This window comes from Myodes glareolus, chromosome 17 (genome assembly GCF_982192425.1).
Source record: "Myodes glareolus chromosome 17, mMyoGla1.1, whole genome shotgun sequence".
NCBI lineage: Eukaryota > Metazoa > Chordata > Mammalia > Rodentia > Cricetidae > Myodes > Myodes glareolus.
The window spans coordinates 22494976-22522108 of record NC_142042.1 but is presented as its reverse complement, the minus strand read 5'-3'; the positions used below and the strand labels follow the sequence as shown (position 1 = coordinate 22522108).

Genomic DNA, 27133 nt, shown 5'->3' with positions numbered 1-27133 from the left:
GTACTCCCTTGAGTCAAAAAATTTAAAGGAAACAGGTAAATCTGTGCATTTGTGTAAACCACTAAAGTTAAACAAAAAAGAGATGAACAACTCAAACAAAAAGACCCTTAACAAATAAGGAGATTGTATAAAAAAAAAAAAAAAGAAGTCTTCTGTCTAAAAAATGTCTTGGTCCAGATGGAGTCGCTACAGCATTCTTCAAGACTTTCAAGGAAGATATACAACCAATACTTCTTAAATTGACTTTTAAGAGTAGACACAAGAGTGCTTTGGAACTCATTCTACAAAGGTAGCATTAGTTTAATACCAAAGCCAGGTTAAAAACAAAAAAAGAAACTACTTAGGAAAGTCTTGGAGGAACGTAGATGTAAAAACCCAAGTGAAACACTTTCAAATCAAATACAACACATATCACAAATGTCATTCAGCAAAAACACAAAGCAGTCCCATTAAAAATCAGGAAGGAGAAAGTACTGTTCATCATCCCTATGCATTTTCAATATAGTTCTTGAAGTGGCTAGTTAGAGCAAGAGAAGGAATCAGAGATCAAAATATGAAAAGAAGTCAAATTATACCTATTAGCAGGTGCTAATACATTTTTAAAATGTATCCTTTTGCCCACAGGCAAGTATAGCTCTCATCCGTCACCAAATCAACTTTTTGTTATAGATGAAACATTTATAGAAATCCTCAACTAGTCAAAATTCAGAGAACAATCTGAATTGATCATGGGGTACCCAGCCCCAAATGGTGCATCTACAAATGTACTCTATAGACCTAAGCTTCAGGAAGCATCACAAATGGGGGAATCAAAAGATTGTAAGAGCCAGAAGACTAAGAATGTTGTATGAAATAGTACTTTTTAAATATTGATAGGGAAAAAACATTCATAAAATGTAAACAATATGGTTGCCTAAATGATACCAGCACAGTGACAATAACATTTGACATGTCAATGTGAATAGGTGGAATGCTGCAGCACCCCACCCCTAGATGAAGAATTACAATTAATGACTGCTAAGAGCAGGAGATTTGCTCTTCTCCAGGGTCAAGTCCCTTTATAGGTTATTTAATCCCAAGTGGTCAGTATTAAACATATTCCATTTTAAAATACATGTGTACTATATACAAGTGTATGCATGCATGCATATGTATGCATAGTATTTTATGCTTATGATTAACACTAAATAAACACAGCAGGTTGTATGTATGTGTGAATATACATACATAACTGTATAGGTGAGTGTGTGTAACAATAATAATTAAAGAAGAGGTCATAAATTTTAGTGTGAGTGGTAGGGGCACAGAAGGAATAGGAGAAAAGAGTGGGTTACATAGTATGTAAATATAGTACTTGTGGAATTTTAAAATAATTAAAAGATTAAATAAAAAGGATGCTTTCTGGGTTTTTTATTTTTGAGATATGCAATATATATATTACATGTAAACAGTGATGAATGAAACTTAGAAATACTAAAATTTTATGTGCAGAGGCAAAACCAAATGAAGAGATGAAGAGGAAAAGGGGGAGAAATGCTGTCCATGTGGCTGTAAGCAGTGAGGAGGAAGCTCACATGGATCTGTGCTAGTCTCCATTTGAGAATTAGGGAGACAGGAAATTTAGTTTTCTTAATTTCTTAAAAGGAAATAAAATACTCAGATGAAACATGAATCACTATGTAACTTTTTAAAATTATAAACTTTGTCTGAGTATTATAATTATTAAATATCTTTCTCTTTCATTAAACTTTATAAAATTTCCTGTGATTTTTCTTTGTCTATGCGAATATATTAAACATTTAATTATTTTCATGACTTCCCTGGCATTTTTATTATCCTTTTTATCACAGCATGCTTCCGAATAAAAGGTTTCTTTCTTATTCTGGTGTAATTTCTCTAGTGGGTGAAGGAAAGGCAAAAATGGATAATAAGAATTGAATTCTATATTTTCTCCTATTTTATCCATTTTCTATTGTCTTCTGTTTTGAAAATGAGGCCTTACATATTCAATATGAAGGGTGGTATGAAACATAAAACACACAGTAGGCCGTCCACTAAGGAAGCTTCTCAGAGCAAATGACTCATTAAACAAACTGAAGCAATGTGAGGCGGACCAACCGGTTACATAAAAATTGTGTATGCCCCAAACTGCCCACGTTCTGGCTTCATGCCTGTATATCTAACAAATATGTTATATTTCAACAAGCTTTTAAATATACATATGTAATTCCTTGAGATTTTCATATGAACATACACCATATTTACTTCCTACTCCTCCCCTAACCCCTTTCAGAACCACCCCAATCTTCCAACCCACATCAAATACTTTTCATGTCTTGCTTCTTTGTTTTAACTCCTGAGTCCAATGTGTGCTTCCCATATACTTATAGGTGTTTTCAATCCACTTGGATTGCACTCTGAAAAGTTGAGTTTTCCTCCCCTAGAAGCTATCAACCGACAATAATTCAACAATCCTTTCTATTCAGAAGTTTCCTTATTTTTTTTTACAGATTTTCTAATATTTCCATTTGGTATATCTATATAACTTTCAAAAATTTGATGTCTAAAACTTGAATGTGGGAGAATAAGTGTTAATAGTAGCCTCAAATTTGTAGTGTGTTATCTATAAATAGATGATTTTACCCTATAAAATATAAAAAGGTCATTTAGTTTCAACTCCCAAGAGTTGCTGCCTTCTCATCTCTACAAATTCAACATGGTAGGCAGACATCTGCACAGACAAACAGACAGACACTAACACACAGACACACACGGGGGAGGGGGTGTGATGCAATGAGAGCTGTTCAGGGAAAGTAGAAATTTTGGGTGAGAGGAATCACTTAATCCTTACTGCTCTGCCTCAGGAGAAGTAGCATGCAATACTCCCAAATATGCGCTTTATTTATATTTCCTCATAACTTTCCAATTATATTTTTTACAATATTAAAAAGATTAACGTACTGGAAAAGTACTAAAAGGAAGAGACAAGAGGGGAAAGTGAACAAAGAGACCTAGTCAGATTACTGCTGTCAAACAATTGACCATGATGTGTAATGAATAATGGTATTATTTTCAAGTTGGGTTCATAATACAGAAGTACAAGGTGTCAAGAAGAGGGACTAAGACAGGATCAAGAGGGGAATGTGCTCAAGACAAGTGACGAGCAAAGAAAAATGCAATAAAAATTCAAAGGAAATTAGAAGTAAGAAAGAGCAAGTAAGACGCCTGAAAAGCAGCAGCAACTGTCAAAGAAACAAATAAGATTAATCAGATACTAAAAAGCCTGAAAGAATTAGATAGAATGGGAGGAATGCACCACAATCTAAATCAATCCCGTAAATTCCTAATATGAATTCTTGGAAATTAAAACCATAACAATAATCTAAAAAAATTAAAATTTTAACTCAACAAACTGATTCTAGAATAAATTTGAGGAAATAGGAAAAAAAAAAACAAGAAAACATGTCCTAGGGTAAGTTTCTAGGACATAGAATTATGGACTGCCATTCTAATGAACCACTAAGATGATGCATCAATAAAGTACCCTTTGCTCAGCAGACATTACAAATCTCAATATTCTATAATGTTAGAATAAGGGACAACATGAGTAATACTGAGTCAAACTGTATTTAAGTTTAAGGCAAGAGAAAAGGGATTTTGAACATGGTAGAATTTAAAAATATTGCTTCCAAGGGAACTCCTTCATGAGTCTATTACAGGTGACTTTTAGACAACCAACAGATGATACAATAACAAAGAAAACTGTCAACAATGAAAACTCTATTCTGAGATTCCCCTCTACAATCAAACACACACATGGACAGTCACATAAACATATGCAAATATATATTTACACATATAAGCATGCACAGGCACATGCATACACACACACGCACACACACACACACACACACACACACACACACACACACGAACCTTTACATGTTTCCAGTTTTAAACACATAGACTCATAGCATATTCTGGACCAGAACCCTCTGCTTAGCCACTCTTCACTTCCTGGACTTTATTGATGGGTGTACTATTCTCATTTATGTTTTTAATAGCTAAGTTTTACAGAGAGTTGCTATGGAATAACAGATAACCAGCACAGTATTTGAATTTGAGGGCTGGGGAAATGGCTTCATTGATAAGGTGCCTGACATACAAATATGATGGTTGGAGTTTGGATTCCAAACATCCACATAGAATTTGCGCACACCAGGATATATTTGTTATTGCAACCACAGTGGGTGAGGCTGGAGCCAGGCAGGTTCTGATTCTAACTGACTAACATGCCAGGTTGATGAATTTGTGGCTTAATGAGACACGATGTCCCAGAAAGGAAGGTGAGGAGAGGAAACTTGATGTTCATTTCCAGCCTGCACACATATGTGCACATGACCTACGCATCCATATACAAATATGTGCTCACATTTCACATATACACACTAAAGTATATTGGATTTGTGAAGGTCAGAGTGCTTTAAAACAGGGCTTTTTGTCTTGTCTTGCTTTGTTGAAATACTGTGGTTCCCAGGTGCATCAGCAACAGATACAACATTGTTGAGGATAGTGGGAAGGGATGAGGTGTGTCCCCTCAATTTACAGAACTGCAACATGTGCCCAATCTATGCATAGAAATGGCTAAAGGTCACAGACTGTGCTTGCATTGCTGCTCGGATGATGAATGTCATTAAGTACAGTAGGAATGGATGTCAAAGCCATAGTTGGTATGTACAAAAGATAAATGAACTTTACAGGCTGGTGTAGGAGGTCCTTCTAGCTATGTGTTGCTTTCATTGGTTAATGAATAAAGAAACTGCCTCGGCCTGAAAGGGCAGAACTTAGGTAGGCAGAGAGGACAGAACTAAATTCTGGGAGGAAGAAAGCAGAGACAGAGATACGCCATGGATCCACCAGAGACAGACGCTGGGAATTTTACCTGGTAAGCCACTGCCATGTGGCAATACACAGATTAATAGAAATGGGTTAAATTAAAATATAAGAATTAGCCAATAAGAAACTAGAGCTATGGGCCAAGCAGTGATTTAATTAATACAGTTTCTGTGTGGTTATTTTGGGGCTAAGCTAGCTGGGCATCTGGAACAAACAAACAGCCTTCTCCTTGCAACAACAGGCAGATGTGGGTCAAGTGGGAGAGACTGCCAGTCTGAATTTCTTTGAAAAGATCTGAGAAATGCTGAAGACCTCACTGTAAAGAGCAGTAACCCACCTGGGGTGGACAAATGGCAATGTGTTAAAGAAGAAATGTTTGTCCCATTAAGGGTCTAAAGTAGAGACAGGGTCCAAGAATGAGGGGGTAACTAGAGAATGCAGATATATGTTCCAAGAAAAATAATCAGCCTTGACATCTAATACAGCCAGTATGAAACAACAGCTCCCCTTTCCCTGCAGGAGGCAAAACCATAGTCACAAGTCTGGGGGTTTGAAGGTCACATGCAGGTTGAGAAAACAAGGAAGTAACTAAATGTAACTAGGACCCTCTGTGACACACAGAGCCAGTGCTCTTAACCATCGCAGAGCCAGTGCTCTTAACCATCGAGCTAACCTCTTCATACCTCCCATTGCAAAACATTTAAAAACCAACAGAGAAGATCTGGCATCCTACCTCTGTCTAAGATCTGACTGATGACAGAGATGTAGTCCTCGGGCTCCTGCTCTGTTGAGATCTCCCACCTGCTTCCGGGGACACTTAATAATTGAAAGAGAGGATCTGAGCTCTCCATCCCACAAAGGAGGGTCACCACACTTGCTGGCGAGCGAAGTATCTCCTCTAGAAACTGACACTTCTCTGGAGTTAGGTCTTTAAGTAGACTATTAGATAATATCAGAAGCTTACATTTGTAAGCATTTAAGTCTAGCAAATCCAAATGCGAAGAAGAGAAATTCCACAAGGGATACAGCAGGATGGCTTCTCTTTCCACAATATGTAATAATATTTCTTGAAGGTACAGAGCCCATTCCTCAGCATCTTCCTCATGAATCAGAAGGATGTCTTTTGCACCTCCTGGAAAGAGAGATAAAAATATTTTATTTTTCTTATAGTCAGAAGGCTAACAACAGGTTATATTCTCCTTTAAATGTGAATAAAACATGCTAATTTGCTTATAGCTGATACTAGTATTGTAAAATGTTGCTATCTTTATTGTAATCATGCAGATTAAAAAATAAGTAAGATATAACACAGTTGTTGCCTCTCAAGCCTCTTCTACACATGTAACAAACGTGACTCTTCAGTAATCAACAAAACAAAGTTTATTTGCATGAAGGAACTCAACTGTGAAAAACAAAAAAGAAGTTGGTGTAATCATGTGTCAGAAAGTAACAACTTGTGGGCTGGCCCGGGATTGCTTACTGGGTGAAGGTGCCTGGCGCCAAACAGAGGACCTGAGCTTAATCCCTGGCCCCACATCACACAAGAAGTGAACTGACTCTCATAAATTATCCTCTGGCTTCCACACATTTGCTGAGGCCTGTGAATACAGATTTGTTTACAAAGACAACAAAAAAATACAATTTTAAAATAATAAAATGTTGCTATTGAAATAAATAGAAGGCTCTCGTAGAACAATCTAGAACTAAGATCTATCCTCTCACTCAGAGCCAAGATTGTTGAGGAATCAGAGTCATCAGACTGTCAGGGCCTCAGGCATCACTTTCCTATTGTTTATCCCATCACTGGGCTTCTTCATCAAGATCCTACAAGACAGGCTCACAGCTGAGTCTGAAAAATCAATCAAGTCCACAGATCCAACCACTCCACAGCAGAAAAGGGGAGGATCTTGCAGAAGGTCTTACAAGGATCACCCCAGACCACAAACCATACTTTGCTGAGGAACATTTGATCTCACTGTGAACCCCGAGTCTGTGTTAATTAAATAAAACCTCAGGTCAAGGGGCAGAACCTGCAACTAGTTGACAGGTATTAGCTTAAGACAATTAGAGGGAGTCAGAAAAATAAATAGCGAAACACTCATGAAGTAGTGGGAGGGATTTTGAGCATGGCAGTCTGGTTTGGTTTGGGATTGCAGAAGAGATACTCTCTCTTGCAGGCTTGCCACCTAAGGAAGAATGTCAGCTGGTTGCTTCTTGGCCCCTCTGAGCTAGCAGGTTTTCTCCCCAGTATCTGACTCGCGAGTCTTTATTGGTAAAATATGATAAAGATTTCATCAAAAAGTACATCTGGCTGCAGAGGCAGTGGCAGTTATGGGTCCCTGCCAAGTCTCAGCCTAAGCCGTAGGAGAGCGATTACAGATCAGCAGTCAGAAGCAGGCACAGCAGTAGACTCGGGGGCAGCTGCTGTGCAGCAATAAAACAACCCTTGTTGTCCCACTTTCCTGAAGACCACGTGAGGCCACTGAGAAGCCAGTCATTTAGAAGTACCGAGTAAGGTAAGGAAGAAAATGCCAAGAGTTGTTTTCCTGCCCAAGCTAAAATAAAAAGTCTAACCTTTGTATTTTTTAAAGAAAGGAGCAACATAAATATTAGCAGTACTAATTGCTTTTTTTTAATAGGATGGGACTATGTCAAATGATAATAACAATAACAATGATCATCGTAATTAAAATTACCATATGTGGACTAGTGAAAATAATAAAGGGAAAGAATGACAGGCTTTAGAGCCCAAAAAATCACTGTAGCTTGAGTACAACAAGAGTTTAAAGACAATATGACATAATTAAAAATTTTTAAAAAGACTACATATCCAAGCACATTTTATAAAGCAATAAGTAGATTAGAAATTGGTAACTTTTTAATTTCCAACCTGTAACAAAGCTAGATGTTGCACAGCAAATGTTAAGAAGGGATGAAATTAAAGCTATGTAGGAAAATATGATAAAGTAGATAAAAATTGAAAAGAAAAGGATTCAATATACGGATAATGCAAACTCCTGAAGTGGAGATGAGAAAGATTCACACTGAGGGGGTTGCAGACACATCCCGCTGATGTAGTACCTGCTGTGCTAGGATGAGGACCTGATTTCCAGAACCCACATTAAATATAAAGCTGATGTGGCATCTACAACCCCTGCACTGTAGAGGTGGAGGCAGGCAGATCCTTGGAATGAATGGACTAAATAATCTAATTGACCCTGTGAGCTTCTGGCTCAATAAGAGACACCATAGGATGGAAAACTATTGAGAAAAACACCTTACATATACCTCTGACCCCTGCACACACATACATATATGTATATGCATATCTATATGCATATGGGAACAAATTCTCACGAGCATCTAGTACATCACATATACCTTTGCTTACACCACACATGAATACACATATAATATTCACGTAGAAGTGGTGCAGTTGATAAGAAGAAAACGGTCAATGGGAGGGGAAGAAAGTTGGGAAAGGAGGGAAATGTGATCAAAATGTGGTATGTATTTTACGGAAATGTCATAGTGAAACCCATTATTATGTATACTTGAGACATGCTGACAACAGTTTTAAAGCTATTTTAAGATTAAAGACAAACGGTCCTATTTACATGTGCTTGTGTGGTATGTGTGTGAACGCAGCCTGCACACCATATGGCAATTAGAAAACAACTTTCGACAGGCAGTTCTCCCTTTCTACCGTGGGGACTGGGATTTTGGATCAAACCAGGTTGTTTGTCTTATATGGAAAAAATTTTTACCCACTGAGCCATCTCACCAGCCCAAGATTTTTAATAATTTTTTTGATAAAGTCTTGGAATAAAGAGTATAAGGTACCAGCTTTGTGAATCAGTGAGGTACAATTGGAGGAAAAATGGTTAAGGAAAGCAAGGCTTGACTAAATTGACCTTAGTTTAATGGTTATTATAAAAGTACTTTCTATATGTAGAAAGAAAAAGTGTGTCAATCACAAGAGAAAGCAGAAAGTTGGTGTAATTTCTTCTGAGCAATTTCAACAGATTACTGTGAATTGTAAGGTAGCTCTCTAAAGGTGAATTCTCCTTGCACACTGGTACTCTAAGATACTCCTCTGTGTAACAACGAAAAGGAATGAGCCATAGATACGTGAAACATGCATAGATCTAAGAACAACACTGAGTGCAGTAAGCAAGAGTGCACACAGCAGAGGAACACTGACAATCTAATTGGACACATTGAACACAGATGCTAATCTACCTGGGCCAGATTGGGCATAGATAAGGATATTGAGACCAGGTTAGTGGATCAGGCTGAGGACTCCCTCCTGGAGCTCTGGAATTACTCTCTGTCTTGACCTGTGTAGGGGTTACATAAACATATACACAGAGAAATTAAATCATTGGTACAGCTTTGATTCCAGCTTCTTAAACTCTGGGTCACAGCCCAGTGTGGGAGGGTTAGCAAACAATATGACAAGAATTAAGCAGTATCTGAGCTGTTCTCCAGTAGCTCAGCCCAGTGCTTCGCTGTAGATCTCTGTGTCTGCTTCCATCAGACGCAGATGGTTGGAGTTGATGGTTCTATGATGACAAGGTAGTCATCAACCTGAGTACAGGAGAAGGTCAGTACATGCATCCTGTCCACTGTTGCTTAGGGTCTTAGCTGGGGTCATCCTTGTGGATTCCTGGGAAATTCCCTAGTGCCATGTTTCTCGCTAGCCCTTTAATGGCTCCCTCAATCAAGATATCTCTTTCCTTTATCTCCCTCGCTGTTCTTCCCTCTTCTTTAGCATCCCATTCCCTCATATTCTCCTCCTCCCTCCTCTTCTCCCCTCCCTTTCCCTTCAAACCTTCTTTCCCTCCTTCTAATTTTCTCAGGAGGGCTTGTCTGTTTCTGCTTCAGATCCATGTGTCTCTCTTAGGGTTCTCCTTGTTACCTGATTTCTCTGGGATCATGAACTATTGGCTGGTTATCCTTTGCTTTATGTCTATTACCACTTATGAGTGAGTACAAATCATGTTTGTCTATGTGGGTCTGGGTTACCTCACTTGGGATGTCTTTTTTTTTCTAGTTACATTCATTTGCATGCAAATTTAATGAACAGTCAAAGAGAGGAAGGAGTGAGAGTATGAGCAAAAGGGTCAAGACCATGATGGTGATACCCACAGAAACAGCTGACCTGAGCTACTGAGAGCTCACTGACACTTGAGAGGTTTGGGCAGTCTGTGGGGCCACTGGCAGTGGGACCAGGACTTATCCCTAGTGCTTGAACTGGCATCTAGGAGCACATTCTCTCTGGAAGGATACTATCTTAGCCTAGATATAGGGGGGAGGACCTTGACCTTGCCTGGAAGTGAAGTGTCAGACTTTGTTGACTCCCCATGGGAAGGCTTTACCCTTTCTGAGGAGTGGATGGGGAGGGGGTGGATGGAAAGTTGGAGTGGGAGGAAGGGAGGGAGTGGGAACAGGAAAAACCATGTAAAATGAGAAAAGATAGTTTTAAAAATGCTTAAGAAAAAAAGAAAAAAAAGTGATCTAAAAAAATTAAAAAACCAAACCAAAACAAAAGAAGACAAAGCAAAGCAACAACAAAAAGAGGTTTCTGAACTCCCGGCAACTGGAATCAATTCCACATCAATACACACTGAAATGGAGTTGTCTCTGGCCACATGCTAATAAGCTGCACTGAGTGATGTCACTTGGTTCTAAACACACAGCAGGCACATTTTTGCATTGTGCATACTGTCACACCATGTAAAACCAATGCACGCTACCTAAAACATTACAGCTCAGACTCCAGACTAAGGTATGGTATGAATCACAGCATTTACTGTACATAGAAAGTTACCTGCTCTTACATAAACATTAAAGCTTAATTGTAGGAAGCAGCTCCTGTGGGATAACCTTTCTGTGAATGTTTTGTTCCCATTGGTAAATAAGAGAGCTGATGTTGGTCAGGAGCAAGGCAGGATGGAGCCAAATAGAAAAGTCAAGCTAAAAATATAGGGAAAGGGAAGGGCGGAGTCTGGGAGATGCAAGCAAGCTGCTGGAGCCAGATGTACTAGAGGATGGGGTAGCTCCACAAACTCTGTGGCAAAATATAGATGAATAGAAATGGGTTAAAGTTGTAAGAGCTAGTTAGAAATCAGCCTGATTTATAGATCAAATATTTATAATTAATACTAATCTTCTGTGTGATTATTTAGGGACGGGGCAGCTGGGAAACAAAAGCACTGACTCTACAAACAGCCTTTTAATATTTTATACTGCTATTTCTTATTGTGCTTATCAAATTAATATACCTTTGAATTGTACTCTGCTAGTATGATTAAATTTAAGAATTACTGTTTGAGTTGCTGACTTCAATTTCATGAAATGTCACTTGGTAAAGTTTACCTTGTCACTAGAATAAAATTTCCAATAGATTTTGAAATTTCTCTAAACATTATTTTGCCATTTTTTCCCTATGATATTTTTAGGATTGGTGATTATAGAATATCAACCAACTACAAAAAACATTAAAGATATTCTGCACCCCAAGGATCAAATATTCAGTTGAGATTAAATTTTTTATGTAAGAAACACATAGATTAACATTCAGTTTGCCTTAATAAATAAAAATCATATTTATACATATTTATAAAATTATTTTAAAACAAATATACTTATGATTTGCTATCAATAAATATTGATACTATTTTATAGACTATTACTATAGGCATACTATTTTATAGACCTATGTATTACACAGCTGGGGTAATGAAAAAATTTAACTAAAAGGTGATCACAAACATAAAAATTTGAGATGCCCTATTTCAAAATGCACACTAGCTAAAGTTTAACACATATTTAAATTAAGAGAAGTAGCAACAGGAAGTTTGGGAGGGAACTATTCAGTAGTCCCTGAGGTCAGTCAGTCTTACAGCAGGTGGGTTTCAGGAATAAGATCCCCGAAACTAAGACAATTACATAAATGATAATTAAAAACCTGGGAGTGAATTCTACACAGAAGCTTAGCACACCTCAAAGGAGGTTTTCAAACTTTAAAGGTAGATGCATTAGAAAACTTCACACATAACATAAAAACTTAAATAAAATTAAAGCTAGAAAAGCAAAGTAAGACTAAGACTAGAATAGAAAGTGGAATAATTATATGTTGTTTGGAATAATGGCGTTAATGTATAAGATCATAATAAAAAATTGATTAGTCATTAATTGCAAGTTCAAATTAAGCTATCCTAGAGAATAAGACAAGTCAGGTGGGCTAAGTGATATAAACTCATATGTAGCATACCAGTAGATAGATGCCAACATATAAGAGCTAACATCAAAATGTATAAATCACAGTTAACATTTATAACACAGCACATGTATATGTAATATATACAACTTATTTTTTTGACTGACTGTCAAAAATACTTTAGATTAAAATGTGATTTAAATAAAGAGTATCAATATGGAAAAGGGCAAAGGGCAAAGAAAAAACATCGAAAGAGATTTCGATCCTTCAGTTCCAGAGGGAAGGACCTATGTTAGGGATGGAAGGGGGAGGGCACTGCCAGCAATCGGAGCACGCGACTTGCCAGTGCTCAACATGAAGCCTAAGGGAAGTGAAAATGAATAACGGACAAAATCCAAGTCAGCCTAGGATGTTCAAAGTCTATGTTCCGTCCAATGTGCCACAATAAATGAACAAACAAACAAATAAATAGTAAATAAATAAACTGAGAAACTTTAATAAAATATAATTTAAAATGATAAGTGGAAACCAGCATTGCTTTGTTTCTCAATTTATTATTAAAGTTAAGAAGGTAGGCACTAAGTTCATCTTTAATAACACAGCATGTTGTCTAAATTTAGTGACTAAAGTTGTATCTAAAAATTGATGAAATCTTTAGTCTTTTCCAATACTCTTTGAACATCTTTTGTTCTTGATGGAAACTGAGCAGGTATTTCATTTTGGTTTGATTTGTACTTTGTCAATGACTTCTTCCTGCTAATTATCTTTCTTTCTTATTTTATGCAAATTTTTAAAAGGCTGAAGATTAGCATTAAAGATCATTCCTTTCTTCCTGATAGCTGAAGTCCTGCAAGGCACTTGGTCTTTAATTTTCTCAATTATTATTTATTGAAACCTTTTGTGTTCGCCAGAGAACATGAAATATTTGACATGCCCTGGCACCAGGTCTCTCCATGGCTCCCCTGTGATTGTCATGGAAAAAATACAGAGAAGTCACCCAGAGAATAGTGTATTCTAAACAAAACTCTTGAGGGGCGAGAGTGGACAATAACCTACATTATCATCATACTGATCTGTTTGCCATTTAGTCAGGCTCTGTGTAAGTCTTAAAGTCTCTAAAACAAGCAGTATTTTCCGAAGGAATTTTTTCCTGTCCAGGCATTTGATAGGCCTGTTTGAAATGAGTCTTAACAGGAAGGGGGCAGTGGTATAAAACCTCTTGATGGACAGGAATCTTACAGGAATCAGCCCTCTAAAAACCATGTTTAGGTAGTCATTTACTAATGAACTACAGATAATTCAGGATGCCTGAAGAGAGCCAGAGATGCCTCCCAGCACCCATTTTTCAAACCAGCAATGACAGTCTGTAGTACCAATTCCTGGTTTTACAGGCTACTGAGGGAGAAGTCCAAGCCCAGCATCCTCCAACCCTGCTGAAGTTGAACTAACTTTTGAATTCATTCACTCAACCCTTACAAAGTGAGCAGAGATGGTCTTCTTCACTCACTAATGATCACTCACCGAGGGGAACGTGTCACAGTCACAGAAAAAGACGATCAATCACCTTTCTGCTGCCTCTGACTCTTTTACTAGGAAACTGACTTAAATCCAAAACCAAAAGTTAATAGAAGCTATATCCATATCTGTGTCTTTCTTCTCCTTGACTTAGCAAAGAGAAGTATGTACTATAGAAATGTGTAGGCTGTAGATCCCAGGAGAATCATCTCTGAATTCTCAATTAGAGGCAATGTACTTCATTTACACACCTGAACTCAACCAAGTTTAAATCATTATTCCTCCAATTTAAGGAGGGGCATCAATGTGAAGATCAGCCAACTTCCAGAAGTTTGGAAATTTAATAATAAATGATGAATATGTCTCATAGAAATGCAAAATTTCATTCCTAGGAATATATAACATAATTGAATAACGTTACTACTGAAGATGCTATCTATTAAAGTCCCAAAGAGGTAATTCAAAATGTATGTCTCAAATCTACCAACATGAAAGTAAGGCAAGCATTGTACAACAGTGTTGTGTGACTTGCTGGAGATTTACAAACAGATGTATACATTCACTAAAAGTAGGATGGAGATAAAGACCAAAATAATAATTCCATTCAAATCTAGGTTAGCAAACCACTGAGTTATGAATACAGCATGATTGAGCTGTTACTTACAGGAAAGAACATGATTCAGTATCATTTGCACCACCAAAAAGCCCCATGACAGTGACTCCAGAGTAACTGTGTTGTAGAGTCCTCCTTTAGACAAGCTTCTACTTTTCATATACGACAGCACCGCCCAAGATCTGGAGCAACTATGAGCATGGGAAAGGAGTAGCAAATGAACATGCTAAGACCCAACCTCTCTTTTCCTACCATGAAGTGGTACTATGCTAATTCATATCACTAGACTTGGTTATAATTGACTATTTAGCGTATTTCTTGCCATCACTAAAAGATCCAGCAATCTCACGGTCACAAACTGTACTCCAGGGCAGAGAAACATCATGCCACATTCATGCCTGGAGACAGTCTCTTTATCCAAACTGTTTTTCAAGAACAAAATAAAGACATATTAACTTTTTATTTATTATGAAGTATTCTATAAGATTCAATAATGTCTCATTTGTTTTATGAAGTACTATAATGAATATTTAATCTGAAAAGAAATTTGTATCAATAATATATAATAATCATGTTTATACCAAAAAAGATTATTTATGTTATCAAAAGAATAATGCTAAACATAAATCACAATTCTTTTCTAGAATCTCAGTCTCAAATGGATATTTTTCTTCTTTTTCAATGGACCCAGTGTCAAACCAGGATATCATTATGCATAATGAGAAAATGTTGCAAGATTCTAATTTTTAAAACTATGTTTTTTCTCACTGGCAATAAAAAGGAACGAAAATGGAGGGCTAGGGCTGTGGCTTGGTGATTGAGCACTTGCCTAGTATGAGCAAGGCTCTGTTGGATCCCTGGGAAAAGTTCGAAAATGATAAAATAAAAGTTACAGTCATGCTGCTTCATCTTGTTTTAATCATGCACATTAATGCAAACCACAGCTCTTATTTCAAAGGGGGCAAGGAGGAGTTTATTCTGAGCCAATTATGAATATCCAGGACCTGAGAACATGGATTCAGGTTGCCAGAATGACATGTTCCAACAAAGCAGCAGTTAATTATAGAGCTTTTTATCATCACAGAAGGAAAAAAAATAAAAGGCAAGCCAATGACTAAATAAATCACTATAGGCAGCAGGTGGCTCGATCCCAGCAAAGCAGGAAGTTAGAAGCTTACAGGTTGTAGATATCTGATGGCTTTTAGTTTTGGAATTGGCGAACACTAATGATGCATTAAAAATATATTCAAGATGTTTTCTGGATACTCACAAGGATATTAGCTAGATACAAAAGTGGGCTATGGGTCAGAGAGATGGCCCAGTGTTTAGAGGCACTTGAGGACACTTATGATCTGAGCTCAATCTCAGGATTCTACATATAGTGTCAGGGAAACTAACTCTTGAGCAGTGCACACATATGCTCACATATGCTCACATGCACACGCAAACACTCACACACATTTTTTTAAAAAAAGGAGAAGACTATGAGTGCTGTCAAGGAGACTAATGATAATTAATTTTGTCTCAACATCTGTAGAATTCCAGCTTTGTACAATCATGAAATCCTAAGCAATCAGCTTTTGATAACATGGGTGTGCCCACTCTAGGAAGTTCAGTACATGTGCACATACTTTTCTTGCAGTCATTAAGTAAATACAGTAGAATCAGTTGTATATTTCAACTCTGCAATGGGATTTTCAGTATAACAGGAAACTAAATCCAGGATTTTCTAAAGATATTAAGATGACAAAACACTATATCCTATAATTCCTCCCAAGAACGTTGGTTCAGTTTATTTATTTATAGAGACAAAGGTGCCTCTTATTTCTTGTACAATTTGCCCAAGTTTGTAAGTCAACACTACAGATATATATATACACATATCCCAAACCTCCCTGGATCACCAGCTAGAGCTGTTAATGGTCTGTTATTTAGCACATCACTTCTCATCTCTAATTTTGCATCTCTGGGACTTTCTCTGATGCTGTGTCTCTGATCATGTGGAAAAAAGGGCCTATTCTACAGAAAGTACCTGATACTTAGAAATTGTTCCTGGTTCTTGACAATGTGAGAGTTTACAAAGTACGGATGGGTTGATTTTTTAAGGGTTATTAGAATGAAAAAAGGCAATGTATAAATCTGAATATCTGAATATATCAATAGGGTTGTACTCATACAGTATTCAAGCGTTCATGTGTTATTTCCAGTACACAGATGGCATGAGCAGCCTGTTAGCACCACTAAATCTGAAATGACAGAAGTTTCCTGTTATGATAAGAACAGGAGTCAACAGGCAGACTTCCTATAAAGATAGATGGGAAATGCTTTGGGCTTTATGGATCATACAGGATCTATTCTCCCTTCCCTCGTTCTTTGTTCTGCACTTTCTCAGTTTAACACTTTAAAGGTGTAAAAAGAATTCTTTGCTCACATGGAAAGCACAAACAGAACACTTGCTGATCACTGTCTTTGCCTATAATTAACTACCTCCTTTGCAGAATATTCTGTTTCCTTTCATGAAAGACTAAAGTATCCATCGATGAAAGCACTGTGCTTTTCTCTCTGAAGCACAAATACAAGGATTAGGATTATATCCTTACATTGAACTTTTGGCATGAGTGGGAAATGAAGAAGTTTAGATCAGCAGAAACCTTTTCTTAATGCCTGGAACGCAGGCCTTGGTATCCCTACCTGCCTCTTGACGTCTGAAAAGTCCCTTCCATCGAACTGAGGTTTCCTCCCAGACAGAAAATTTGGTTGCCTGATTTTCTGATTCTTTATTATAATGTTAAAATCCTTGTGCACCCCTCCCGTTTACATTCATACCAAGATTTTCACTTGCTTCCACTACTCTATTTACCATGGCCTGCAACTCACTTAGACTTTCAACAAGTAGTACTGCATTGTCAGCAAAACACAAGTTATTGATTCACACACCACCTGTCTGCATGCCTATCTCCTCATCCTCCAGGGCTGTTACTATTACTAATTTGTAAGCAGAGATTGTTTTTTTTAAGTTTTCCAGCCAACCAGACCCAAATAATCATACCAAAACCATATTAATTACAACACTGCTTGGCGAATGGCTTAGGTGTGCTTCCAGCTAGCTCTTATGTCTTAAATTAACTCATTTCTATTAACTGTGTATTGTCACAAGGCTGTGGCCTACCAGTAAGGTTGTGGTCTCTTTCTTTTTTGGTAGCTATATGGCATCTCTGACTCCACCTTCTTTCCTCTTCTATCTCTGCTAGGATTTTCTACCTTGCTATATTCTGCCCTGCCATAGGCCAAAGCAGCTTCTATGTTAACCAATGGTAGTAAACCATATTCACAGCATACAGAAGGGAATCCCATATCACTTCCCCTTTTCTGTCTAAATAAAAGCAACATTTTAACTTTGACATAGTAAAATTACATATAACAATAGAGGTATCAAGAAAGAGTTAAATTTACAATATTTCTTTGTAAGTCTGAAGTTTCATATCTATTTTATCTTTTATTGTACAAGGAAAGCTATAACTTTCTGTCTTCAACTCCATCAAAGACCCCAGATGGTTTTAATGTTACTAAAATAAATAGGAAGTGCATTTTAACAACTCCCAAAACTCTAGAATTGACAGAGATATCTTGCTGCCTGGACAGTCACCCAAAATTTTTCTGTAACATTGGGGCATCCATCTTCAGCCTACAGGTCCATAGTATCCTTCAGAGTTTCCCATGAAGCAGGAACCCTGAAGGATTATCTCAACTTCCTTAGGAAAGTTCAGCAGTCCCTTTTCTGTGGGTCTTGCCTCTCTAGTTTATACAGCATACCATAAACAAAGAACAGTTTCTTGCTGAAATGTCTAGCCTTGTGACATTGAAGACAAATTCTACAAGTTTATTCAATGCCTATCAACCTCTCTGAAGTAATTAGTGCTGCCAGAAGCAAACATGTCTGTCTCACTTTTGGGGAATGTATAAGTTATTAAAACCTTTTAAATGTCATATCCTGTAGGTCTTTGAAGTGTTGAAGATTATCTATCTAACTGAAATATATATATATATATATATATAGAGAGAGAGAGAGAGAGATCTAGAAAACCTAACTAATGTAATTAAATTTGATTATTATAGATGACTATTAATCTGTATTTCTTAACTAATTACATTTTAAATGAGCTGTATAAACACAAGGCCTTAAACAAGAATAGAAATATACATATAATAAATTTGACCTTAAGTTTTTATCAATAAACCAAAGTCCATACCAATGTAAAGTATTCATATTCCCCATATCATTTTTTAGAAAAAGATTTACTGTGACCACTATCCACTTATAATTAACCCCCCTAAGTGAAAATAAGCATTTATAAACAATCATTTTGGGAATTTGGATGTAGTTTTCTCCAAACTGGTTCCTGCTCTTTGCTGAGCAAAGTACTTTTAGGGTTTGCAGAGACCTTTCAGGGGCTCTTGTTTCATCAAACCACATTAACCTGGAAGGAATCCATAGGCTCTCATCTTCTGTGGAAACAAAAGTAGAACCTCTTTTCTAAAGTAACATATTTTTAGACTCAAATTTTAAAGACAAGATACCTCTAAAAAATATATAATGGTTTAACCTAGCAGTCCATACAATGAAATGTATCTCTGTAGTTAGCTCATTAACAGTCAAAAAAAATCAAAAAAAGCACAATAATATACATAATGTAAACTCTCTGTTTATTTTCCATCATTATGTGGCTTATTTTTCTCTATTACTTTTTAATATTTATTTTATCATCTTTACTTCTTTAATCTATAACTGTCTGTATTCTTTTATATTACTTTTATTGTCTTTTAAAGAATTTGTTTTATTTTTTAAAACTATTCCCTTCTATTCCTATTTTCTTTTTTTCTTAAGCCTGTGTACATTTTTAAAAACACACTGTGTCTCACTTAGAGATCTTTTATGTCTGAATCTGTACTATTGTGTATTTGAAATCCTTTTCTGACAGGAGAGTTGTTTTGTTTTTTTTTTTAAAAAAAAAGGTAAGTGGTGTGGTTGCTGTGACCCTAAATGCTGGTTCTGTCTCATTCAGCCTTTCAATATGGCAGAGGTATGTTTACTGCCAGGTCTGTGAGCCACGTTCATTACCCCAACTCTCAGAAACAGTTGGCCCACACCACCAACCAAGTAACTTGCAGCATGCTGCACACAAACCCCATTCAAATGCTCTGTAACAGGACCTCCTGAAAGAGCCAGTGCCGTTTGTGCCACCAGCACAAACCAAGAAGCTCACTTAAAGGAACTGTGCAGTTTTTGCTGTTAATGCTGAGTTAGGAAGACTTCTCTTAAAGGAGCTGTTGTGCCTCTGCTTGCTACCAGCCAATAGAGTCTGTCTGAAACTATGCAACTACCAAGAAGCTCCAATTGACTCCCACTTTTTTGAGTGTAGAAGTCCTTGTTTTTTAAGCTTCCTTAGGCTTTATGGATATTCCTGTCAAATGGTTGGGTGCCATTTTTAATCCCAGACCCAAATAATCATGCCAAAGCTATATTAATTACAACACTGGACAATGGCTTAGGTATATCCTAGATAACTCTTACATTTAAAATTAACCCATTTCTATTAATCTGTATATTGCCACGAGGCTGTGGCTTACCAATAAGGTTCTGGCATCTTTCTCCTTGTTCTTTACAGGGCATCGCTGATTCTGCCTTCTTTCCTCCTCTATCTCTGCTTGGATTTCCTACCTTGCTATATTCTGCCGTGCCATATGCTAAAGAAGCTTCATTATTAATCAATGATAATAAAACATATTCATGGCATACAGAAAGAAATCTCACTTCATTAATTCCAAGAATATATCAAAGAGTAGTGGTGAGAGGATGCATCCCTGCCACACTCCTATGATTGTCTTAAACTGATCACTTAACTCTACACTAGGAAAGGTTTGGTCAGCAAGAGAGATAATGATAACAACAAGATTACAAGTATCTAAGACACTTGACCTGCCTTCTTTACAACTCCAAAACCTGGAAAATGAAATGCTCCTCAGAACAGTGATTGAATGTGTTTTCAAGATAGCATGTCTCAGGAGGATTCTAGGCACCACACCAAGAGATGGCATTAAGAAACATCTCCATTTACAGAAGGAAATAAACTATAGGATAAGGTAACAGCACTAAAGATACTTTGGTCATGTCATAAAAATGAACGATGACAGATACCCAAAGAGAGCACTGCTTGGAGGAATGTACGGGATAAGGTGAAGAGCAAAGCCCAAAAATGGTGCAGAGAGAGCATAAAAGAAGATTGTAGACTGTGGAACCTTGGGTATGACAGTAACACAAACATATGGAACTTCCCAGGATAGGAACAACTGGAGAACCATCATAAACAGAGTGCCCTTGCATACTTAAGCATTACCAGGGCATAAATGATGATGATGATGATGATGATGATGATGATGATGATGATGATGATGATGATGATATCAAAAGAGAACAAATAGTACCATTAAGATTTGGTGACTATCAAAGTTTCTTAGCCTCAATATTATGGTAGTAATTTGACGGTCTGTAAAGTAAAAACAGTACATAGCCAGTCGAGGGTCTATTTCATCTTTATAAGTAAGACATTTCTAGATTTGAGTATAGAAAACAAAATGCCTGGAGTTATTGAATGGAATTTCAGAGACATTTCTAGTATACTCAAGCATAGTGATAAAGCCAGCTCGTAGGATTCTATGATATATGTCAATTTATGCTCCAATGGAAAGGGTAAATCACTTTGGAATGTTCAGTCCCTTCATACCAGCAAGCTTTTGAGAAGCCAAAATTTTACTTTCGTATACTGGCATGCTAAAAGGCCATATGGCAGGTAGCTACAGGAAACATATCAGTTGTGACCAAAATACACAGTCACAAGGGCTCTGCAACACAATCAGATCATATTTACAAACTATCCCATTTCAGGAGCATGCGGGATATTTTTCTTCTAATGATGCTTCATTAAATTTTCAGAACGTCTACCAGGAGTTCTACAACAGTTATTCCTCAGATTCTAAAGGGGCACTTGCCTTATTTTTCTGATAAGTTTTTTCTTTAAATCAACTTGTGATTGAGTCCTCAAAGAGATTAATTTCTGCCTTCAGGATTTGTGTAGTCCGGTTGTTCACTAGAGAAATAAATTATCGATTTAATTGTGAATAAATATATTCTATTACAAAATAGAATATAATAAAATGAGGGCAATCTTGATGGGAAAAGTTAGCACCACAGATGTGTAGTTCTCATTCTCATAGCATTAACTCTTACCACCTCTACATCATTTTTCAACATACAATTATAACCTCACCGGGGAGGATTACCTATTCTATAGGAAGGGAAAGAGAGGGAGGTGTTTGGCATTAGCTTCTGGAGAAAATGTAAAAAGTGAGTATCTCCAAAATTACGCACCCATCTATGATGCTGAAAGAGAATGGTGGAAGGAAGATAGTTTCTTTAACAGGATATTGTAAACTTTGATCTGGTCATTTTCTTTGCTTTGAAGAAAATATGGCTTGGCTAGAGCTAAGAAACTACATGGAACCAAAGAAGAAAGGGAGTGGAAAGAAATATACCTATTTAATTTAAGAATTAAATACCCAAATGAAGTTACTAAACAAGAAACATACTGAGAAACAAAAGCCTTTACATTACATCCTTCCATATGATGACTTTCTTATGTCCTTTGTTGTCTATATTGGTTTATATAAAGGAAAATTTGATGTGAACTCATGTTTCCTAGCTTCCTTTGTGAGTAACTGAACCTGCACAAGCCTGTGACCACACTGTTGATCAGCAAATGCTTACTGAAAATTTGTTAGCATTACAGTGGAGGCTGCAATAGGATCAAAGTGAAATAGGTTTTATATGATCCTAGGAAAATTATTCTCTCAAATTCATTGCCCTGTGGCAAAGTCCATTCCATAAACAAAACATTAAGATAAAAAACATATAATTATGCAAAATTTAGGACTGGTGTTTTGAAAATATTTAATAGGAATATTATCAACACTAAAATTTACATGGTTTTTAGTTTCTAAAATATATAGATTTCTAGAACTCTGTAAGTACACAGTAGAGTCAATTTTATTTGTAAAAATTATACCTCAACATTTTTTGTTATAAAACCAAGTCTGACAAAAATTAATAGAAAATGTAAGATTTAAAAAGCACCTTTTTCGGGTTATAATAGTTCTAATACAACCCATAATAGAATAACAATAGAATATATTTAAGTTCTTTCAATTTTGAAGTATCCATTTTATCCTACTGTATACCTTCATGAAGTCTGAATTTGACTTTAGAGAATTGAATTTTCTTTAATTTTTGTAGATATTGACTAGTATAATTGAGAAACTAAAAGTCAGATCTTGAAGTTCTAACTGGAATGTTTGGCCAATGATAAATGTAAAGTCTAGCATCTCGGCCTCAAATATGTGTGTAAGATCCTGTACAAAGCTGACAATTTCATTCTGTAATGAAGACATATTAGTGAAAAATGTTTTCAGTTAGTTTTGTTGTGGTGGTAAAGGTTATGGAGAATATACAAGGAGCTAGCTATAAAATAACTTTCTAAACAGGTTCCCATTTCTTACTATAGCTGTCTCATTATATTTCAATACCATGGGTGGGAATATGTTTATAAAAGCCATTAGCCAATGGTCCAAAGTCCCTATGCTGGATATATCTGTTTAATTATGAGGTTTCTTGTGATAGATTCCATTTTCTCAAAATAAAAATGTAAACCAATATATATTTGGCTTCCTTTACCTCATGCTTTTGTCTTTTTTCTTAGTGTTGCTCGTTAACTCAACATATGTATTGCCACACCTCCACTTAATTATCTCTGCAATCACCTGAGTTCACTGACTGAAAAGTGTCCTTACATTTGATTGCAAATGAACCACATTTCAAAATAACTGCATCAAAATTCCTGCTTGATAATAATAACAAAATACATCTACATGAACATTGTGGTAGTCTTTTAGAGTATTCATGATATTACAGGCTTCTTAAAGTATTTTTGCTCAAACATAAAATCTTAAACTTGAAAATACATAAGCTAAAAAGCTTTAGAAACCTATCCAAGGCCAATCCACGAGCAAACCATTAATCTTACATTCTCTAGTGTCCAACAGTACTTCACCTATCAAACCACAGTGCAAGAGATGCTACCATAAGCTGAAAAAACCTTCCGTCCCTTTCATGGCTTCTCCATAGACAGCAGCACAGGGTCATTTGGTGAGATTTTAAAAAGGGCAAATCTGGGCGAACAACTCAACCCATGTCTACTGTGTTATCTCTGAGCAAGAGAAGACTGTTGATAGTCTCTTGCTTCTTTGCTTTCCCTTCATTCTCAATTCATTGGATTCCTTTCAAAGCACTGGGCCACAGTATGATGAGAGCAACGAAAAACAGTTGAGAGGGAGAGAGAGAGAAAGAGGGACAGATGGGTAATCATGAATTCAGAACAGAGGTCAAATCATTTTTCTTCCTTGCTAAAATACTTTCATGAACTTGGCAGATTTAGCACACTAATGCATGTTTGTAAACTAAGCCCTTCATTGCCAACATGTAATCCCCTTTATGACCTGAAATTCCCCAAAGACTGAAATTATATAAGCAAATTTTTCTATAGAGCCTGTCTGTCCTAAAACAAGCTCTTGTAGACCAGGCTGGCCTTCAATTTACAGAGATCCTCCTGCCTCTGCCTCCTGAGTGGTGGGATTAAAGGTGTGCACCACTACTACTTGACCATATAAGCAATCTTTTGATTGTTGTTTTGATAGTGAAGTTTTCCAAGAGTTTTCCTATGTGCAAAATTGAATGTGTCCTATTAAAAATACTTTACTGATCAAGAATAAACCTTTAGCAAACCTGCAAAAATTTAATCCCCAATTAAATAAATTGGAGATTTAAGCAGTATGGTGAAAACTGAGGAATACTTTGGAAATTTACATACTAGAAAGCAAGTACATATGGAAACATAAAGTGTGGATGGTCATCTATTCATTTAATCGCTAAATCCAGCAATTGAGACTCATCTTAATGTCTGTAATCTCACAGTCATTTTTTAGTGTAAGAGTAGCAGCAAACTGGCAAAGTGTGTTTCCTCCCACCCACAGAATTTCCCTAAAACCCATCTGGGGCTCATGTTCAGAGTAAACAAGACTTTTGGGTAACAGTTGATCTAAACAGTAGAACGCTCTACAAAATCCTTTAATTCTGGGATGGTTGTTGACAGCAACTTTAAGTGATTTCCAGGTCACTTAAAGTCCATTCTCGTCTAACAATACAGGAAGACCCTAGATTTAAATCCTAGATATAAATCCTCTAGATTTAAAGATGCACTTTTGAACACTATTCAAGAACTGAATTTTCCAGGAGCAGGGCCCAGAAAATAATGGGAGCAAGCACATGAGCATTTCTAAGTCCACTCAGGTGTAAGAATAGTTATATTTTAATATAATATTTCTCATGCTAGACTGGATGATAAATTTTAAATTTTATTTATTTTATATTTTATGTGAGTGTTCTGCATATCTATCTTCAGGCCAGAAGAGGGCATCAGATTCTATCAAAGACGGTTGTGGGCCACCATGTGGTTGCTGGGAATTGAACTCAGGACCTCTGGAAGATCAGCCAGTGCTTTTACCTTTGAGCCATCTCTCCAGCCAAGCTCTTAATTTCTTAAATATTATTGACAGAAGAGAAAAAAAAAAAGAGATCTTAGTCTTTCTGGTGTGAAAAGGAGAAATCCAAACAGCCTCTATTATTTATTAGGAGATTCAAAGAATGTTGTTAATTCTGTTTACCAAATTAATTTCTTACTCAAACTCTACCTTAATTCACTAATAGGATTTTGTCAAATGAAGCCAAATCACCTATTTGCATAGGATGCCATATTTGAAACCACCCACTCAAATTTTTAGATCAGAATTCTCAAGTCAATAGTGTGCATTTATAGTGTTTATCAAAAGCCATAAAAGGTAAGATAGATGGTGAATTAGGGGAAGAGATTACAGTCCTATGTGAATAAGAGAAAATAAATTTTAAATATTTTACTTCAGACTAACTTTTATGAAGATTTGTTTTTGAAACTACAAATACCCACACTCCATACATCACAGCAACAAAGTTACAAAGACAAGACCATGTTAACTGACCATGTTAACTAATGTGATCACAAACTACCTATTGGCATTAGTAACTGACATATGCATGTTCATACTATAGTAAGATCTATGTATGCTTTTAATAAAAAGGTCAACTTCTAGGCAAAGAAATATTTTAGAATAGGAAGAACCAGAAATAAATATTATAAATATGCATAATTTTCTTTTCACTATTACAACATACAACATTGCCCATCAAACATGGAAGCTCCCTCTCATATAAAAGACTGAGTAATACTAAGAGCATATGAAAATAAATGCTTTCAGACACTTATTGCTTGATATGCCTTATTTTATGAAATAGGCTCACTCTATGTAGCCCAAGACAGCAATCCTCCTGCACCCATCAACCTTAATTGTTAGGATTAAAGATGTGTGCCATCAAGCAAAGATCAAACTTATCCTTAAATAATATTAATAATGCACTTTAGTTATTAAATGTTGTCTAAATAATTATATTTCAATACAGCATAAATAGATATTCAAATATAGTGCAGATATACATTTATATTTGAATTTATAAAAACAAGATTAAATTAGTATTTAAACTTTTACCAGCTAAACTTACATATATTAATATAATTTACAATTATAATCAAAGTTAAAAATTATCAATAAACTAAAAGTTATAGCTCACACATATAATTCCAGCATTCTGGAGGTTGAGGGGAAAGGGTCACCATGAGTTTGGAGCCATCCTGAGCTACACAGTAATTTATAGAAGCACCAGGGCTGAGACTCTATGTCAAAGAAAATGAAGCAGCAAACTGCACACACACACACACACACACACACACACTCACACACACACAATGTTAAGAGTCATATATGGGAAGGTAAAATATATGCTGCCAGACTAAAGGGTAACAGACTTATTTTTATCTGGGCGTTAAAATAATATTAAGTTCAGAAAGATCTTTGCTGAAATGACTCTAAGAGTGTCTTTAATCTGTTCTTGATATTTTATTAAGGCTCATTCCTTAATGCTTTAGTTTTGTAACCAGGCGGAAATACAAACTCCTGATGGTCAGGTAGTATCTGGTATTTACTGCCTCCATCTTCTTTGTGGAGTCCACACCCATGGAGAGATTTTTTTTTTTTTTTGGATTCCTGTTGCTGCTACACAAACTTCCAAAACGCGAGTAGTAATACAAATTTTATCTTAACAGTTGTTACAATTCATGAAAGGGTTTCCTTGGGATAAAATCGGCATCTGGAGGGATTAAGTTCTTCCTGGAGCCTTAGGAAAGAATCCACAACCACACTTTCTGCCTTCTAGAAGGCATCACAAGTCATTCCTCGCGGTCCCAGCTTCCATCTTCAAGCCTGAGACATTCACTCAAACCTTTCCTAGGCAGTCGATCCATTGTCTCTTCCTCTTGTACTTCTGAGGACACTGATTACACTCGACTGTTCTAGACAGTGCATGAGCGTTCTCATTCTCAAAGCCATGAACCGGCAATCTTCCCTTCACCTGCAGCCTTAATCTCCCTTTCCCACATAGACATGTTCACAGGATCGGAAATTAGATTTGGGGGTTCTCTATCTAGAACACCATTATCTTGGGGGCTCTCTGTCTAGTACACCATCTGAACACTTCCTTCAGCTATAGCTCCTTTGGCCCGTGCCCTCCAGCCTTGAATAAAACAGACACATATGCAGTATGCTTGTTGTTGCTCCTCAGTGTTTGGAGG

The 27133-nt window shown here is 36.6% G+C and overlaps 1 protein-coding gene across 3 annotated transcripts in view; it reads right to left on the bottom strand.

The window, feature by feature from the left end:
- The window catches only part of Bank1 (B cell scaffold protein with ankyrin repeats 1), a 230998-nt gene that overhangs the window by 180537 nt on the left and 23328 nt on the right, over positions 1-27133 (bottom strand). For all 3 annotated transcript variants that reach the window (XM_085677666.2, XM_085677665.2, XM_048456824.3), the window contains exon 2: positions 5630-6028. In XM_085677666.2, the coding sequence (XP_085533792.2) occupies positions 5630-6028 (399 nt within the window). The remainder of the gene's footprint in view (positions 1-5629; positions 6029-27133) is intronic.